We start from the raw sequence: 18,840 nt of genomic DNA on the forward strand, positions 1-18,840 counted from the left end.
ATTGCACAAAAACGAACACCTCCAGTGGCGTGTCACTTGATTTGCTTCAACCCTAACATGGAAATTAAACACTGATTCTGACTGAGAGAGACACTTATTTTCAAACACCAGCAAACTCTATCCACCACAGCTAACTCAAAGGACTGCTGCTAGTCACTAGTCAAGTTTTTGATTGTATTGTATCTGTGACCACATCCCCATTAGTTTGTTGTGTTGTGTTTCATCTACCTGTGGGAGTGTGTGTGTCCACCAGACTCGATGGTCGTCTTTCCATGGGCATGGGTGGGATATTCAGGTTGAAGCTGATGTTGGTCAGAGTGCTGGCTGCAGCGCTCCCTCGTCTGGACTCTGCCAGGGCTCGAGCCTGCAGAGTCGGGTAGTTTTTAGGACCTGGAGCAGCAAAGGGTACAGAGTTCCTCTTCATGACCCTATGGGACATGGGAGCCGGGGCTAGGGAGAAGGAGCCCCTGGTCGGCCCCAGGTTTGTGGGCGTGGGGGTAGAGTGAAGAGTTTCTGTGTGGAATACACTGCAAACTAAAGGTGAATCTGCAGGTCCTGCAGCAGGATTGGATAAAGTGGCCAGGTTTGTATCAGAGGTGGCTGCTGTCACTGAAGGGGGCGGGGCTAAAGCAAGGTGTCCACTGCTGGCGGTTGCTACAAGGGCTCCTCTGTTGTTGTTATGAGCACCAGCCTCCACATCCCTACCCTCCAGACACCTGATGCTCCCCCCTCCCCTCACACTGCCATTCCGCAGATGGTAGTGGTGGTGGTGATGGTGATGATGGTGCATCATGTGATGAACTGACACAGATCCCTGCCGGGAGGACTTCCTCCTCCGTCTCTGGCTGCGTTGGGGATCCGTGGCCGGGGGCGAGGCGGCGATGTTGAGCCCGGCACGGCGAGCCAGGAGCCTGCAGATGTGAGCCACTTGTTTGGCTCCCTTGCGGATGATGTGAACCAGGTACTTGAGCAGCTCGTCGTAGCAGGAGCCCGGCTCGGAGAGGGAGGCCAGAGTGCTGGCGTTAGACATGAAGTGCACTCGCTGCTCCTTCATCAGCTGACTCTCCCTCTGCTTGGTCTCTGAGAACTGAGTAGCGATGACCACCAGGCACAGGTTGATCATGAAGAATGAGCCAATCTAACGACAAGGAGGGGTAGATGACATGTCATTTACAAACTCACAATGGATGCTCACACAACCGTGCTCCAACGTACCCAATTGTTCAGTCATCAGCACACGCACACACAGCTGGTGGCACTTACAATGATGAGTAGGATGAAGTAGATGAAGTTGTAGAAGGAGTGAGCATCCATCACAAAGTACATGATGTCCACCCAGCCCTCCAGAGTTATCACCTGAAGAATTAACACAGGCAGAGGAAAATTATAGAGCGACAAAGGGGAAAAAAACAGTGATCGGAGAACTTTTAAAGAAGAACCAAACAGAGAGAAGAATTAAAATTAGGAATTAAAAGAAACCATATTTTACAGTCCAGCGTGATTCAAATACCAAGACTCAGCAGAAGACTAATCCCCAACATTTCTCTTGTGTGTTTTACCCAACACATGCAAAATTGAGCAGCGGCCAGACTTATGGGAGACCTCATCTCCAATCTGGCTTTCGTCCTCCAAAATTACCCCCCTCAGCTAGACAGCGATGAATGAACACTCCAACAAAGGGCTTTTCAGATGATGGGGAGATAGAGAACAAATGGTGTGGAAAAATGAGGCAGCAGTCTGGTGGTGTGGCTGTGGCGACCTGCTAATCCTGTAAGCCCTATTTCTCTGATACACCAGCCGCTGGGGCAATTAGGCCCCCTCTTCGTCTCCATCTTGTATTACGAGCTTCCGCGTCAGCCAAACCATCCTGTATGTGCCTCATTGCAAATTCATGCGTCTTACTTCAGTAGTTCATCCATAATTTGCAAGTGTGAATAGCTGTCTTACCTGAAAGATGGCAATCCAGGCGTAGCAGATGTTGTCAAAGTTGATGGCTCCCTTGAAGGGGTTGACCAAACCAGCGGAGCAGTTGGTATAATACTGGTTCCAGTTGACGCAGGTGGTGTTGTCAGTGGTGTTGTAAGAGTACATGTCTAGATTGCACTGCAGGCCTCCTTCCTCATACAGCTTGGGCACCGAGCTGCAGTCCCTCATGCCGTTCTCTCGGGGCTGAGAGCAGATGAAGGGGTTCTCGTCGTCATTTTCAGTGTGGTAGTATTTCCCTAACTCCACAGTGAGAGGGCTTTGGATAAGAAAAAGAGGATATTGCAGGGGTTAGCCTACTGATTTACACTGGAGTTCAGAGTAGACACATTTATTAAGAGATGTGCTTAAATCTGACCTATTTAAATTTCAACAGTAAAAATGGAAGTGGTTTGGTCTGTCTGAGATTCCCTAGGGGAGTTAGGGGAGGGAAATAATTCAGGAAAGGTTTCTCATACCAGTGGGGTTGCTAATTAGTGCCTATTGGTAAGACTGGTGGACCTAGAAATACAGTGATGGTGGATAACTAAGCAAACCATGACATTCACACAAAGTTGCCAGTGGGGCCAGCCACTGTACTTTATCCTAAGCAGATACGATGTAGATATAAGGCAGGGTCATGCCGCTGAGTATCTGTTCTTTGGGTCAAAGTAGGAGTTAAAGACAACTTAACGTTAAATCAGGACAAGAGAATGGTGTCGCCTGTCACAGGGCTCAGTAGATTTATGACGGCACGGCCACTGTAGTGGAAAAACTACTGATTGTGTTAAAATGAGCAAGGGGGCATTTTATTTCTAATGAATTCTTCAAATTTCCATTAGTAAGAGCAAGCCTATGTTATTTCTTCCTTCAGAAGTTACATAATCTTGCTTTAAGATACGTATGCCTAACCACTAAAATAATGTAAAAAAAGGCCCTTGGAAACATTTTGTATAAAATAATAAATATAGATACATAGATCTTAATTGTCATTGCATGCATTAACATAATGTAACTCCTCTGGAACATTTCCAATTATCAGATTTAAAAAAAAAAATGAAATATTAAAAATATATGGGGAGCAATGAAACACAGAAGTTATTGTTATGTTTGTGTTTGCATGTGTGTGTGCGGGGGAGGGCTACGTGGCGGTGATTTCTGCAGCCTATCCACAGGTCTGGGGAATAAGGGGTGTGAGGGGTGTGAGGGGTCCTGCCGAATGTTTGTGGCCCGTGTGAGGGATAGAAAACCATTAAAAGGGAAATCACCTGTTGCAGGTTTAAGAAAATAATCTTCTCTTCACCAAGGTTTTCCCCAGAAAAAGTGACATTTCCGTCTTGAGGGAAAAATCTTCAGCCATCACTGTTCAACCGTGCCCACCTTGTGTTGCCAGGTTGAGGCAGTTAAAATGGCAGAATGTTTTTGTACATAGTGATGAATCTGCCTATGAATTTTGGCGTACACTGGGTAAAATTTAATTGGATCAACTTTGAAGGCCTGAAGTCTGCGGGTTTTAATTCCATGCAAATCCTACAGCGGCTGATTTCACTGTTTAACACTCCTTCACATAGATAGGAGATATTAAATCCCTGAAGCCAGCTGTAATTGCATTGACAAACCTGAGGGCCAAATGGCTGGGGAGAGCCCTGCGTGCATTGTGTGAGATGAACACACAATGTCTGCCTGCTACACCACCTCTTGGTGGATCTGTACCCCTCTGTCTGGAATATCTGATTTGTATGTCTGATGATTTTGTGATATCTGGCTTTGTCTGTTGACACACATTCAGCTGTCAGGCTTGAATAATTGTATAATATTTGCACATATATACTTTGTGGAACCAGACCAGCCTTTTTACACTCCAGGACCACCTCCTACTCACTTATTTATTTATTCATTTATTAAAGCTGTTTCACACTTTGGGATGATCTACAAGAGCACTTATTGCTCTGATGAGCTCAGTATTAAAACACATTTGATTTATCACACCCCAAAATGACACACTGGATGTGGTTCCTGCCGGGTGCTCTCACATATTCTCCATCCGTCTATTAAATAATCACTGTCAACCCAGTTAACGGTTAACATCTGTTACTTTGCTAAAGCACTGAAATATGTCTCAGCGAAATTGAAACAGGCAAAAAAACAGATTATGTTTATGACTTTGGACATAGAGCCAGAAATGCCATTCACCTTTCATAAGAAGAAGGTCTAAAAACTGATGATGATGGCAAAAATATATGTCAGCTTGCCAAAGCCATTATGCATGAACTTAAATTACAGCTGTGCGATGTCATAAATCCTATAGAGAGTAATGAAGCCAGGATGACACAGGCAACATGAATAAGGCATGGGGGCCCATGTTCCATATAGCATAGGCCACATGGGCTTTGTCTAATCATTCCTGGGCTTGTCACACTCTCATTCATCACTGTGATGAGACTCTATGATCGGTAACCTCATGGACTTTAGTGGATGACCTAGTTTATTGTGCAGGGGTCAAGGTCTACTCCATAGTTTTACCTTGGTCTCCTGTACACTTGTTCGCAATCTCATCTGTGTTGTCTACCTCTGCTCTATTAGGAAGATAATGAATGAATAAATACAGTCACCTTGTGCACCTTCGGAACAAATAAGAATTTGAACAATATGGTTTCTTGAAAGGCACTATGGGCATAAGTTTAGACTCTTTTTTTTTTTGTGCACAGCCGCGCTTGTTCTGTGTCTTTTGTAATATCACGATGAAAACATTTCATACCATTCGATATCGATAATTGTCACGATAAATGTCAAAGGATTATTTTGTCAAAGGCTGATTTTCAAAAGTGGATCACTTCACAAATCTTTCAAAACAGTCATAATAAAATCTTTTTTTTAAAACAATCGATTAGTAAATCTTTTTTCAGTCCCTTTTCCTCAACAAAATACATATCTTAATAGAAAAATTAAGTGCTAATTCATTTGTGATTCAAAGAATTAAACCAAACATTTATTGAGGATATACTGAACATGATATATTGTTATTATAAAATTATATAGCGATAATTATCATTATTGTTTTATTGCCCAGCCCTACTGGTACCTGTATCTTTCATTTGTGAGTACTGAAATCTAATTATACAAAACTCCATTCGAACTGGCACAAACACACAGATGCAATATTGACGTAGTAAAAGTGGAACTCACAAGGAGAAGTTGTCTTCCACAAAGCAGCGGTTTCTGAGCAGGCCGGCCCACAGCTGGACGCCCACGATGCCGAATATGAAGAAGACAAAGAAGCAGAGCAGCAGCACGTTACCCAGCATGGGCAAGGTGTCCAGCAGCAGGGTCACCAGGATGCGCATACCTGAGAGAAGAGACAAGGACAAGGTCAAACACACAAGAGTAAGCCAATGCACATGCTGTTTCTATGTACTTGTGTGGATTAGGTGCATATTACTGCTAGACAACCGAACCGCTTTTCATTATGCAGTGCAACACATTTTCAGAGCTGATAGGAGTACTGGGTATTTTATTGAATAGACTGGTGGACATGAGTACCAATCTAAGTGCAATTTACAGCCATTCACACTGCTGGCCTATCATAACACACTTATAGTGACAAGTGCACAAATCAGTGTCTTTATTCATTTGGTCAAATTATACACTTGCCAGTGGATGCTACGACACTTTTTACAGTTCAATGAAAATCAAATAATAATGATTAATGGTAGAAATAATAGCTTACTATGCATCATAGTCCAGTGAAGTTAGCCTCTCTGTGTTTTATATTAGTTAAATGGCCCAATAAACGGCTGTCAAAGCAGGGTCATTCATTGTAACAGATGAAGAGCAGTGCTGCTGGGGTCTGGCTCTTGACAAACAACAAGTGAGTCAGTGTATTCATTTGTCAGGTCATTTTTCTACCACTGGGAACATTTTTTGGAAATTACAATTCAGAAACTGCAACCGTTAGAGGAGTGGCGCTGAAATCAAGTGGCTGGATGGTGTGCCACTCCTGCTCTTGTGGCGTGTGCCCCTGCTATGTGCCACGTGAAAACATCACGCCAGTTACGTACCACCTTTCTGAGCATATAATGATTCTTACTAATATATGACATATTGTGACATATATCAGTTCTTACAAATAAATAAGGAAGCAGAGCGCAGTCATACCAAAAACAGTAATGATCTCCATAAAGTGCTTATGAGCAAGGCACTGAAATCCAAAAAATAACTAGAAGCCTGTCGCTGCATTGTGTCAGTTGTGGGTGTGGAAGTGTGCAAGTATTAAGCAGGCAAAGGTAGACGACTAACAGCGTGCTGAATCAAGCAGAAGTACAGAGATTTGTAAGTAGTCTATGAGAGTGTCAGCAGTACACCTACAGTTTGCTCGGAATTAACGCCACAGTGAAAGACCTGCTTTTTCGCCTTTCATCCAGTACATCCCTGATTCTGTCAGCTCTGGACAGTGTTCCCTCAAGTTTCTGACAACACACACACTTCCTGCCGCCCACACACTCCTTCTGCTAAATCTGGCCATGTCCCTCTGCTGTTGCAGCTCAGATTTTGCTCTTATTGTCACACACTGATTTTCTTCATCTATCTATCTATGCTGTTACTGCTCTCTCCCCTCTCTCTTGGTCTGTCTCTCTCTCTTTGTCCTTGCAGGCTACCCTCCCAGCAGTGAACCCGGTGAGTCAGGTGTCAATAACGAGGATCTTTTTTTTTTTTGATCAGGGGTTTTCTGGATAATTGGAGAGGCACCGCCACAACTCGTCTGCTGGGCTGACAGCCATCAAGGAACAGAGGAGACAGAGGGAAGGACACCGAGATGAAGGAGAGAGCAAAGCAGTGAGAAGAGAAAGTCAGAGATGGAGAGGCTTTTGAGCCAGACCTGAAAAATACAAGGTGGCCATCCTGTCCGAATAACTAGTACATTCATACAGAAAATATCTCATTTTTTAAAATGACAGCATTTACAGCCCTTTTTTCAGTGTGCTGTTGATGGATTCTGCTGTCACCCAATGCAATGGATAATACAACTTGTGTGAACAAAGCTTTCAAAAATAGTGGATGGTAGGGGATGGCGATATCTCAACTATTGATTCCCTTGAGATTCATGACATTCATGGTCCCCAGAGGATAATTCCTAGTGACTGTGATGATCCCCTGACTTTTCCTCTAGCGCCACCAGCAGGTTGAAATTTGTTTTTTAGAGAGAAATATCTTGACAGCTATTTGATGGATTGCTGCAAAATCAGCTCCAGATATTCCAGGTCCCCAGAGGATGAATTCTAACAACTTTGATGATGTTCTAAATTTTCATCTAGCGCCATCATAAGATCTAACCTTTCAATCTGTCCAGTACTTTGGTTTATGAATAAACACCTACACAAATTTCCCATCCCATCAGCCTCAGCTGTACTAGTGCTGCTGAATAGCAAATGTTAGCATGCTAAGGTGGTGAACTTGTTAAACATAACGTGTTGAACATCAGAATGTTAGCTGTTCACATCCCCTTGACTCAGTCTTCACATCCCTCCCTCCCCAATCCCTTTCCCCTCCCTCTTCTCTTATTAGCCATGTTTCCATCTAATTGTCATGCAAATTTTAAGCGGACTTAAATGCAAAATAATGCGTTTCCATCAGCTGGTTTGGAGTGAATAAACCAGGAAAGGCAAGTGTAGTAACGTCAGTATTTGACGTTACACATGGCTGTAATAAACAAGATGTAGCCTACGGGTTCTAAACCAGAAACAAAACCAGTTGCATGGAACTGATGGCGATTGATGTAAGAAAAATGGAGAGAGGTCCTCAGGAATGTGTTATATATATTATATGTTATATAATATCTGGCAAGACGGCGAAACAGCTAATCGGACGTGAGTTACACGTTCGCTAGGTCAGAACTTTTCGGCAAAAGTGTTTCAATCTCCCATTTAGCGCATTAACTGTTTTTCGACAAAGGCAAAAACCACCTCAAGCGAGCGTAAAAACTTTTTGGGGAAATTTAGGATTTTTGCCGTTTCCATCAACCTTTTCTAATGTGATACTTCAAAATGCGCATAAAAAAACGTTGATGGAAACACAGCTATTGTCTGCATACAGTAACCAGGGGCTCTGTACATCTAACTATGAAAAGACGGCTCTCCCACCCAGAGTCGCAACTCCCATCGATGCCCACCACCTTCCCGCCAGCAGACAGCAGGGGCCTGTACCACGAAGCGAGTTCAACATACCCAGGATATCTTTTAGTTATCTGATACCAGATAACCTAATAAATATTAAAATTTAGTATTTCAATATCCCTACCAACTGCACATAATATTCAGCGTCACATAAGAAAAATTATACGCATTTATTTTAACGGCTGTGACATATGCCTACAATAGCCTAAGGCTTTTGATCAGTCTCTGTAGGATGATTTCGCTATGGCCTACAAGAGTTTCTCCACATCACCACAGCAAAAATAAAAGCAGCCTATAAAACAGTCTGTGGGATCTCCTACAGATAATGATGTCATTTTCCAAGAGAGCTGATCAGCATAAGTCACCATGGCAATCTACCCCCGTAAAAAGTGAACCACCGTTGTGGTACTGAAAACTCAGGTTTAACCCCGAGGTTACCCCGATAAGCTCAAATCCTGCTTCGTGGTACAGGCCCCTGGTTTTCCTATATTCATCAGCCATGGATCCAATTATTCCCCTCATGCCTTCTTCCCTTCACCCCGTCATCCATCACATCTCGACCCTTACCCCTTCATCCCTCGACCCTCTCCCCCATCCCCCACATCCCTCAGTCCTCCCTACGGACCCTGCACTTTCAAGCAGTAAATAATGACATTCATTCAAAATACTAAATATTTACCATATGTATTTGTGTCATCTGAGAAAATTAAGTCTCATGGCATTGTTTTCCAGAATAGGTGTATTTGAAGTGTTTTGTTGGGTTTTACATACAGTGGTATTCATTGAAACCTGCTCTGCTTGGGAGTTGTTGCTTTAAATGAAACACATGTATTTATAAGGCATGTTTAAGAATATAAAATCCCATCCACGTTCCACCACCTTTCATCTATAGTGTGCCATCTGGGAGTAGCTCGCCAAACTGCATGAGGACTTTTTCACATTTGTAGATAGATTCGGAAAAAGATTTTGGGTGTGGGTACACACTGAGACGGAGACTTTGGGTGTTGACAGATGGAAGGAAAACAAGGAGGATCTTGCAGATATGCGAAGCTATGGACAACAAACTAGGAGAAGACAGCCAGGAGAGGCGGAGAGGAGATGAAGGGAGGCGAGAAACAAAGGTAATACTGAAGGCCAGGAGCGTGAGTGACAGCTAGGAGCATCTGCGGGGTAACTTTCATGGTGTCATTCTCTCAAAGGGAAAGATCTGAACATGAAATCCAGCTGGGGAGAATGTGACAGCAGTGGGAACACAGAAACTCTTGAATGGCATCCAAGACTCTTGACAAACACTGTTTTCAAGTTATTTCAATTTGTGTAATAGCTGCCACAATATGCGCTGGATGCAATACTCAATTACCAGCATAACAGTGAGATGAGAGTCATATAGAAAATATCTCTCTGAAGCTCTCATAATCGCACTGTGAAAAGATGATTAAATGCTGTTCTATAGTGCCGTTTACAAGAGAAACTCATGTCATGATTGAAGAGAAGTAATCGAGCGGGTCTGCAGCGAGTTAAGTAAACAGTGCGAGTCATTGGCTGTGACGATTTGTTGCCACTTGCCCTTTGGTAGAACACTCGTTTAACGTAATAACCTTGAACTCACAAAGAGAGCGTGATACATTCACAGAAGTGTGGAGGTTCACACACACAGACCGACCGCACTCTCTGCCTACAATAAGCAACTCTATGCCCATCTTTCTCTCTCTAGTAAGAGCAGCCCATACACACTTTGCCTGACTGTACACACACACACACACACACACACACACACACACACAGAGCACACACTAAGCAGCAGCTTCTTCAAGCGATCATCTCAAAGTGTACTGTGCTGAGCTGTTAGGATGCTGCTTAGCTGTTCCTGAGTTAGTTGACAGCAGCTGGGATTAGTGTCCGCTGCAGGCCGAGGCACACTGACTGGTGTCACACGCTGCGATCCGGAGTGGCGATGAGAATTTAATGCTTACAATTCCCCGTGCTGATATTCACATCTCCGACAGCAGCACCCATGGAGAACAGCACAGATCCCTTGCCACACGTGTTCTCATTTATCGCACAAAGGAGCAGGATTTGAATTTGACAGTCTTCTGACTCTTCTAAATAAAAAGTTTCAGTGTCAGCAATGATCACGGAAGTAAGTCGTTTGAGGTGTTTTTGTCCGTGATCCATAATTGTTGGCAAATTGTAAATTCAGAAAATAAATGTATGATTGCAATGGAAAGAGAATTCTAAATTTAGAAGACTGTGTTGGAAGCCAAATACAAATAATGTCAAATCAAATATTCTAAGTCCATTGCACTTAACAATGTATAAAACTTAAGATGTCCTAAACACTTTATACTGTTTACTTTTAGTACCATATTATGCGTCTTAACTGGAGGTATGGGGGAAAACATATAAAACAACATCAAAATTTCTAGCACGGAAAACAAATGTGACCTGAAACAGTAAAATCAAAATTTAAAGTTTAAGAAAGTCAGTCATATCCGAATGCATCCAAATGTTGTTTAAGAAGGAAGAAAGCCAAAATGACTGAAGAGATTTGTACATGTTCCAGACACAAGGGGTAAGGACTACTGAAAAAAAGGGTAAATGTGATAAATTTATGAACAGTTTAGTAGGAATGAATTCATGCTGCAGCACACTCAGGAAGTTACAAGTTTTAAAGTTTGCCTGTAAATTTTCCTTGTGTGGAAAGTTATGTTTACACTTTATTTCACACTATAACGCACTGCAAGTATCCTTGTGGCCAACAAATGTGTTGATTGAATTCTCTTCATCCCGCAACATTTGTAAGGGAACCTGCATTATTTACATCCATGTGTACATCTGCAAGTTACTGCATGCCCTGTAAGTATATGTGTACTACATGGTAGCAATACTTTTTGGTCTGTAGAAAATCTGTCATTTATATTGGGGGTTTTTAACTGTAAATTTGGGATTAATTGCCTGTCGTTTCTAATTTTAATACATATCAATTTTAACTATGGCTATTAGACATACGAAACAGGTCAGCTAAAGATGGCAGCAAGGAAGCAATATAGCCTAAGGTATAAGGGCATAAAATATGGTGGTTATGACAAGATTGACAATTATTTTAATGGAGGTATAAATCAAGGTGCCAAACACTACATTAACTGCACAAGAGCCATATATAAGGACAACTCTTCATTTAGTGACGGAGGCAAAAATTAAAATCATGAAAAGAACCTCTGTTTATTGCCCAGATAAGAGAATCAATCCTCTGGGCCTCTCCCGACCTGAATAGCGTGCTCATTCCAAGTGATCGACATTTCATATTCAATAACAATCATCTCCTCCTCCGCCTGCGTGCCCTCTCCAACCTCGCTGTGGGCGGCAACTCCATTCCAACATGGCTGGCAGGCGGGTGGCTGTGTGTAATCGGGGAGCCATCTGTTAGCAGGCAGATTAGGTCTGCTTCCTCTGCTCTCCTGTCCAGGTTCAGCTCCGGCCTAGCCAGCTTTGTAATCTGTGTACTGTGAACTAATGGGCTTTCTGAGTCGAGGGCCAGTGTACACCTGCGTCTCTTCTCATTTTGCCCCCGAGTGGATGGTAACTAGCTGCATGTCAGCGACTCCAGACGGAGATGAGTAGACGTCCCTGAAATGGAAATGTGCCTCTCCATAAGCGAGTCATGTGACCCGGAGAGATAGTAGCCTACATGCAGAGAAATGAAAACTGATGGAGAGAAAAGAGACCAGAGAACCCATCTGAACTGTTTACCTGCTGTTTTATTTGCCCGAATGAGTTTACTTGTTTTTCTGTACCCCAATTAATATACTGAACATAATTGTAACTGCAACACTTTTGTTTTTGCCCCCATTCATCATGAGCTGAACTCAAAGATCTAAGACTTTCTCTACGTACACAAAAGGCCTAAAGGTAAAGGTACATTTGCGAGTAGCCTTTTATTGTGGCCAGCCTAAGGCACACCTGTGCAATCCCCATGCTGTCTGATCAGCATCTTGATATGCTACACCTGTGAGGTGGATGGATTATCTTGGCAAAGAAGAAGTGCTCACTAACATAGATTTGTGAACAATGTTTGAGAGAAATAGGCCTTAAGTCTTCAGCTCATGATGAATGGGGGCAAAACTAAAAGTCTTTCCCGATGATGTGCATTTAGTTTTTATCTGGAAACAAGAAAAGTTTTTTTTGCAGAATAAAATTATGCTTTTAATGCCTTTTCATTTTTGTCATTTTCTACTTCACTGAGCACCTGTGGCTCCATATCAGAGATCCAGAGGATCTGTTAATGACAATCTATTTTAATCATTCTGCGTTAATAATTAATATTACATTTTGATACCATAATTGGTATTTGATACCATGAATAATAAAACATTAATTCAATTTAACTAAGCCAGCCTGTCAGGCTGAAACGGTCACAAAGTGCAACAATAAAAAAGTAAATTTGTAATATAAATGAATTCCACCAAAGTAGTACCCAATGTTTAGTTTGTGTACTGTAACGTGTACTTAATTCATTCAAGTGAAATTAGTTTTTAATCTCTTCCAACAATGTATCTTTATTGGTTTATCTTTGGACAAGCCACTTGTGGAGATGTCAAATGAAACACATTGCTTTCACTCAATTTCATTTAGTGTTATGGGAAGCAAGAGTTCTTAGCTACAATAAAGATTGCTGGGTACAACATGCTTGGCATCGTTTCAAACTAACCCTATTATTGTCCTTTCGGTAGACCATGACCAATTCTGCTCATCACAACACTTTTGGACTAACCGTCTAATTGTACTCATGCTGAGCTGCGACATTTTATTGCTGTTATTGTTTTTAAGTATAGTTTTTATCTGTTGTCTGTTTTTATTGTTTTTGGCATATTCTGTTTTAGAAGGGTTTTATTCGGCTATTTATTATGCTTTTCTCTTATCTCTTATTATCTTATGCTGTTCTCTGTATCTGTACAGCACTTTGGGGGGCAGTAGTGACTGTTTGTAAACGTGCTATACATACATGTTATAAATAAACTTTGACCTTGACCATGTGTAATTACTAATATAATGACAACAAATGAAGTGTATTATCAGTGGAAATTTGTTGAACAAAATCTAAATTACAATACCATCTGTAACAATGCAGGAAACACATAAATTGCTCCAGTATCTTAACCCTGTCTGTGATGGTTTTCTTCTTTATCTTTTCTTTATCTCTTTATCATTTTGCTACTTTTCTCCACAACTCAAGTCCCTGTAGCCACTAGGACTTGGAAAGGGACACGGCTGACCATATCTGGGATTCTGAGAGCGTTTCAGTCTGTGCATGCATGAAGAGATGGACAATTGTTGATTGCGTAAAGAGTACACTTGTTTGATAAATGTTCTTGTTTGTACGGATGCATGCTTGGATATACAAGGCAAATAAAGTAATTTTAAACTTCCCTGAAAATACAGATTTTTGTTTCCACAACATCCCACTTGGATTGAATCATTCTCTCAACAACCCCCAAAAAACACCCCTCCACAGCTTTACAGATCTAGACAAAAGCAGCACTTAACACAGCTTAAAGTCAAATCTCTGACAAATCACAGCTGTGTTGAGGAGATGGTTGCCTACCTGTCTTCAGGCTACCTGGGAATACTGTACAACAGCACGACTCCAAGTGATCAAAGAACTGAATTTCAAGCTTTAAGAGACTGCAGCAGCTTAAACCCTTGAACTGAAAATGAATTTGTACTAAAACTACGAGTAAAACAGAGTCTCTTCTCTTTTCATGCAACAAAATATTGCTTGCATGACAACAGCTGTGGGGGGTTTTCATGTCATATGGAGATTCTCCTATAAAGATCTTTTGTTTATAGCAGCAAGCAGACTGACAGTGAAGAGCAGGGATTACTCTGTGACATTCTTTGCTTCTGGGAAACAACTTCCTCCTCTGAACTCCTTCTAACCTTATCAGTCTTTTATTGCTTCAGCTCCACTCACAAACAAGGAGCCCCTGGATTAAACGCATCCCCTGACTCCTCTGGGCTCTCCCTCATCATGCTCACATCACAGTAAAACAGCAGCAGACAAGGGGTGACTTGTGGCCCTTGTGAAGAATAGCAGCCAGGACATTTTTGCCAGCTCTTTAATTACAGTAATGAGGCTCTGTAGATAATGTGCTATAGGAGGACGAGGGCATGAGCACGCAGGGAGCTGCGAGGTTGATGATGATGCTGTGTTGTTGTTGCCTTTGGGGCTTATCTGGACGGAAGTACAAGGCAGTGTGTATGAACCAGGCGCTATTCAAACTCCAGGTCTAACAAAGCGTGGATGAAACACTCTGTATTACTGATGCATGGGCAAATAAAACAGCTTGCATGTGCATGCGTTGCATGTCTGAGTGTGAAGGAAGTGTGTGTGAAGACTGCTTGTGTGTGTGTGCGCCAATTGGATATTGCTTTGGGGAAAAGGGCACATGTAGCTAAACAACAAAGAAGCGTGCAAAGGCTATTCTGGGCTTGGCCTCGTTAAAACAGAGATGTGTCTGAGTGTGTTTATGTGTGTGTGTGTGTGTGTGTGTGTGTGTGTGTCTGTAAGGGTTTGTGCCCTGCGATAATCACCTGTTGACTGCTGCCTCTGGCTTATCAGTCGACACTGCCTCGCTCAAATGTGAAAGGTTCATCAACACTCATCAACTCTGAGGTGGTACGCATGTTGATCTTTTATCCTGTTGTTCATTTGCAACGGGCCACCACTGCCTTCCTCCTGTCCACATGTTTTGTTTTTTAAAAAGTAATTTATTAAGAAATGTCTCAGTGCCCAGTGGGAAAAGCAAAAGAGAAAGCCAATAAAGCCAATGTGTTATTATAATTAATTTTAATTATCCTGGTAAGCTCGCAGTCAGCACTGGGCCAAATACACAACAATAATGGGTCTTGGGTCGGGTTTGGCAATTGGGTACACACAAGAGACTGATTTAAAAAGATTGGTAAACCAAAGCAGCCATGGATGAGATATTCGACTTTTAGTCCATAGTATGGGTCAAGCTTTAAAATTCCTACATTTCCCATAATGCAGTATAACCATTTCATTAGACCCTCGCAGCCTGTCAAATCCACATTTGGTAATGCTGGCTATAAACGTATAGTATCTAAGCCCAAACTGAGAAAGCAAAACATCATCAGGGAATATTTTCTCAGATGTCGACATCATACAGACATCATACAATTGTTTTCACAAGCTGAACGGTACATCCCATGTCTACTAAATAGACCTTTGCGTGTCAAATTGGTCCAGTTCCTCTTTTATTTAAGCTGGTCTTGGCAGTAAGGAACTGGTGATAACCAGGGTGGGAAAACAATCCTAGTCAGCAGGCAAAATAATGAATTGCAAATTCAGACTGCGGCTGGCTGGTATTGCCACAAAAACAGGCGCTGTGGCGGGTAAGCAGTCATCCTGAGGTCCTTGTCTATTCCAAAAATATGTTTCTTTGTAAAAAAAAATAATAATAATATAGCAGTGTCTGCTGGATAGTGAAAAAAAGGTGTCACTTTAGCCTTAGGACAAAAACAAGTTTTCCTTCTCTGTGGATAACAATGGCACCTTTACTCCTACAAACAGAAAAATTATATTTCAGCCTTCTAACATCAGTATTCCAGGTTTCAGTGCCCGGAGGCCTGAAACAAAAACCCATTAAAGCAGCTCTTCTCTTGTGCATACTATAGCAGTTGAATCAAGGTCACAACAATTGCATTTGCTGACAATACATTCTAAATGTTAAGTATGCAGTTATTTAATACTTAGCCGAAGCACACTTTGCTTCACAGTTTGGGTTTCTCAATAATTTTGCAAATCTAGATTTAGAATGTGTCTTTCTTTTTTGCCCTTTGCGTGTACTAGACATGTTCATACCCATGCAAATTCATTACACAACCTCGCCATAGCACCATATCTGTTTCCATGCCATGAGCAGCGAGTCCAATAAATGATTCTTTCCTTCCAGAGAGGGGGATCCTCTTCTGTCACTCAGGAAAACATACTGTATTCTGGACACACAAGTGACCAGCCGCTCTCTTTGAATATTAAGACACGCAGAGAGGTATGTCACAAGTTGTCATGTCCACCTTGATGTAGCCAATGACAGGCCTGATACAAGGTCCCTGTGGACGTGAGCATAATAGCCAATCAGATGGCAGACGGTGGGTGGTGATATGATGGTGACACAGCCTGGGATATTTGGTTTTTGTTGGCAGCCGGTGGATGAAGCCTGCGAAATGTATCTGTCACTTCCACTGGCAGGACTGCCATGTTAGCGCATCAATCAATGCCAGAGGCCAGGACGTGGACACCAGCCCAGGAACATTGTGTTCATTAATACAAGTCTGAGGGTGTGTGTGTGTGTGTGTGTGTGTGTGTTTTAAGATGAGCTCCAGCCTTCTGTCCCAAGACAGACTCAAGGTAAGAGGTAACAGAGTGGTAGAAAAGACCAATGTTGGGCTGTAGACAGCGCAGACATCTGCTGATCCAGGTTCTGATGGCTTACATTTCAGGCTGCAGTGGAGTAGGGATGAAACAGTTTCATGATAAACCACGGTAAGATTCTAGATGCTTAGCATTACTGTTTCAAATTTGAATTATTGTTTAAACAGTGTTGGATTACCGCACTTTGAATCGTTCACTGTAAATACTATCCAGCATCAACCAAGTTAGCAACGGTCTCCCAGGTGCAGGCGCACAGTCGCAGCCGCAGCATGGGTCTATTTTGGGTCAATGAAAACATAGCGGAAGGCAGTGACAGCCTAGACCCCAGAGGACTACATCTAAAGTGTAGTCGTATTTTGGTTTATTTAGCTGTGCTAAATGCTAGGCGTGCTTGGCTAACATGCAAAACATCAGCCTTTTATTACGCTTTTAGTCTTGTTACACTCGAGGTTCGAGGCATGGCACGGGACAGTTTTTTAAAGTCGGTCTTAAAACAATACTCACATTCCCCTTTGTGCAGTACATTTAAAGAATCATCGGTCGCTGTAATCATTCCAACTGTCCACATTGGCTGTGAAATGACAACACATTCTCATCCCAAGGTGTCAAATACCAACACTTTGAGAAAGCCTGACAAAGCGTCAGCATTTGGTACACAAGGTACCCTTCGGTGTCCTTATGAAACACCTATGTGGTTAACGTTGCCAAATGGTCGCAGTTTGGTTAGGTTTAGGAAAAGGGTTAGGATTAGGAATAAGACCGATGACCGTGTAAATGAACATGACTCAGTGCTGCTGCACTGAGACAACTGTTTATCCTGCCCCATCTATGTCATCCCCATTCACAATACCTGTCAAACTTTGAAAGGGCAAGCTGTAGTGTAATAATGGAACTGTAAAAAACACCTTAGTCGGTGCCATAAATCCAGTGCAACATGTAGGAAATTAATTCACAGCATCCAATAACTAAAGCACCCATGTATTCAAATTCAGCGATGTGTGCCTCAAAATAGCCTGAGCTCCACAATAAACATCTCCACCCAGAGTCATGATGAATGCTGCAAGCTTCTCTGTAGGACTTCATTAGGCTGAAGGCATGAATGGGTGGGGGGCGGGGCAGAAGACAGATATCAACCACAGCAAATGCTTGCCCACCCCCACCCCCCCCTTTTCACCGCAGGGCCTGAACCAGACCAAATCATCCACACATTAATGCCGCTATTAGTCCTGTGATTAGGATGAGGAATGGCTGTATGCCTAATGAGCAGGCCTGTGTGCATGACTGTGTGCTCTCTGAGTTTGTGTGTGTGTGTGTGTGTGTGTGTGGCCTAATGAGGAGCAGTGGACCTCTACGTTGGCTTTGAGTGACAAGAAGGTGAGATCACAGAATAGGTGTGGGAGTGTCATCGACACAGAGATGGGAGGGGGGTTGATGTCCAATTCATGCACCCACACGGGGGTAAACACCTGCATGTACACACACACACACACACACACACACACACACACACACACACACACACACATCCAGAGGATCATTGCTCAGTTTGCATGCAATCTCATCTGAGCAATTGAGGAGCTAATGACATAATTAGGGTCTGTATTTAAATGAAAGCATTGCAGGGGGCAGAATCAAGGTAAGAATGAATGCACAGAGAAGACCGCTGGGTGAGTATAAAAATGCTTATGATTTATTTAAACATTAATGCGTGCACTGGAAATTCAATCTGTGCTGATTAAACTCTAATGGAGACTGATGGAAGAAACGGGGTGGGGAGTATGGAAGTTTTTTGGGGGGTTAGGATAATATGTGTGTGTATAAGAGAAAGGGAGGGGGAGGATGACAGATGAAGGAAGCAACCCAGGGATTTGTGTGTTTGCATCACGATATACAAGTGTAATAGTCTTTGTGTGTATTTGTGCGAGTGTGGCTATGAACTACAGTCCTTTAATAAAAGGCACTGAGTTGGAAAATTGCATATAAATCTGTGTGAGTCCAAAGCTGACTGGCTTGGGGGAAGCAAAAACACAGAGAGACAGTCAAGGCAGAATGCTATGTGTGGATCGGCTTGTCCCTGACCTACATTCCACTGCTGTGTAGGAATTCACTCCACCTGCATGACCACCAATTACAGCAAGTACAAGGAGAGGAGAGGAAGTCCCGGTTTATTAGGATATGGTAAAATTAGACAGCTAATAGATTTTGCTGCCAAGTCCGAAAAATCCTAAGAAGCAAGACATTCCATGTTAATTGCGA

At 42.5% G+C, this 18,840-nt stretch overlaps 1 protein-coding gene across 1 annotated transcript in view; it reads right to left on the minus strand.

Moving 5' to 3' along the window:
• The window catches only part of cacna1g (calcium channel, voltage-dependent, T type, alpha 1G subunit), a 279,605-nt gene that overhangs the window by 128,577 nt on the left and 132,188 nt on the right, over positions 1-18,840 (minus strand). The window contains exons 6-9 of the mRNA XM_038736528.1: positions 5,149-5,308; positions 1,948-2,242; positions 1,264-1,356; positions 229-1,138 (exon numbers count right to left, since the gene is read on the minus strand). Coding sequence (XP_038592456.1) covers positions 229-1,138; positions 1,264-1,356; positions 1,948-2,242; positions 5,149-5,308 — 1,458 coding nt within the window. The remainder of the gene's footprint in view (positions 1-228; positions 1,139-1,263; positions 1,357-1,947; positions 2,243-5,148; positions 5,309-18,840) is intronic.

This window comes from Micropterus salmoides, unplaced genomic scaffold (genome assembly GCF_014851395.1).
Source record: "Micropterus salmoides isolate LMB-PRFRI ecotype aquatic unplaced genomic scaffold, ASM1485139v1 Ms_hic_scaffold_21, whole genome shotgun sequence".
Taxonomy (NCBI): Eukaryota; Metazoa; Chordata; class Actinopteri; order Centrarchiformes; family Centrarchidae; genus Micropterus; species Micropterus salmoides.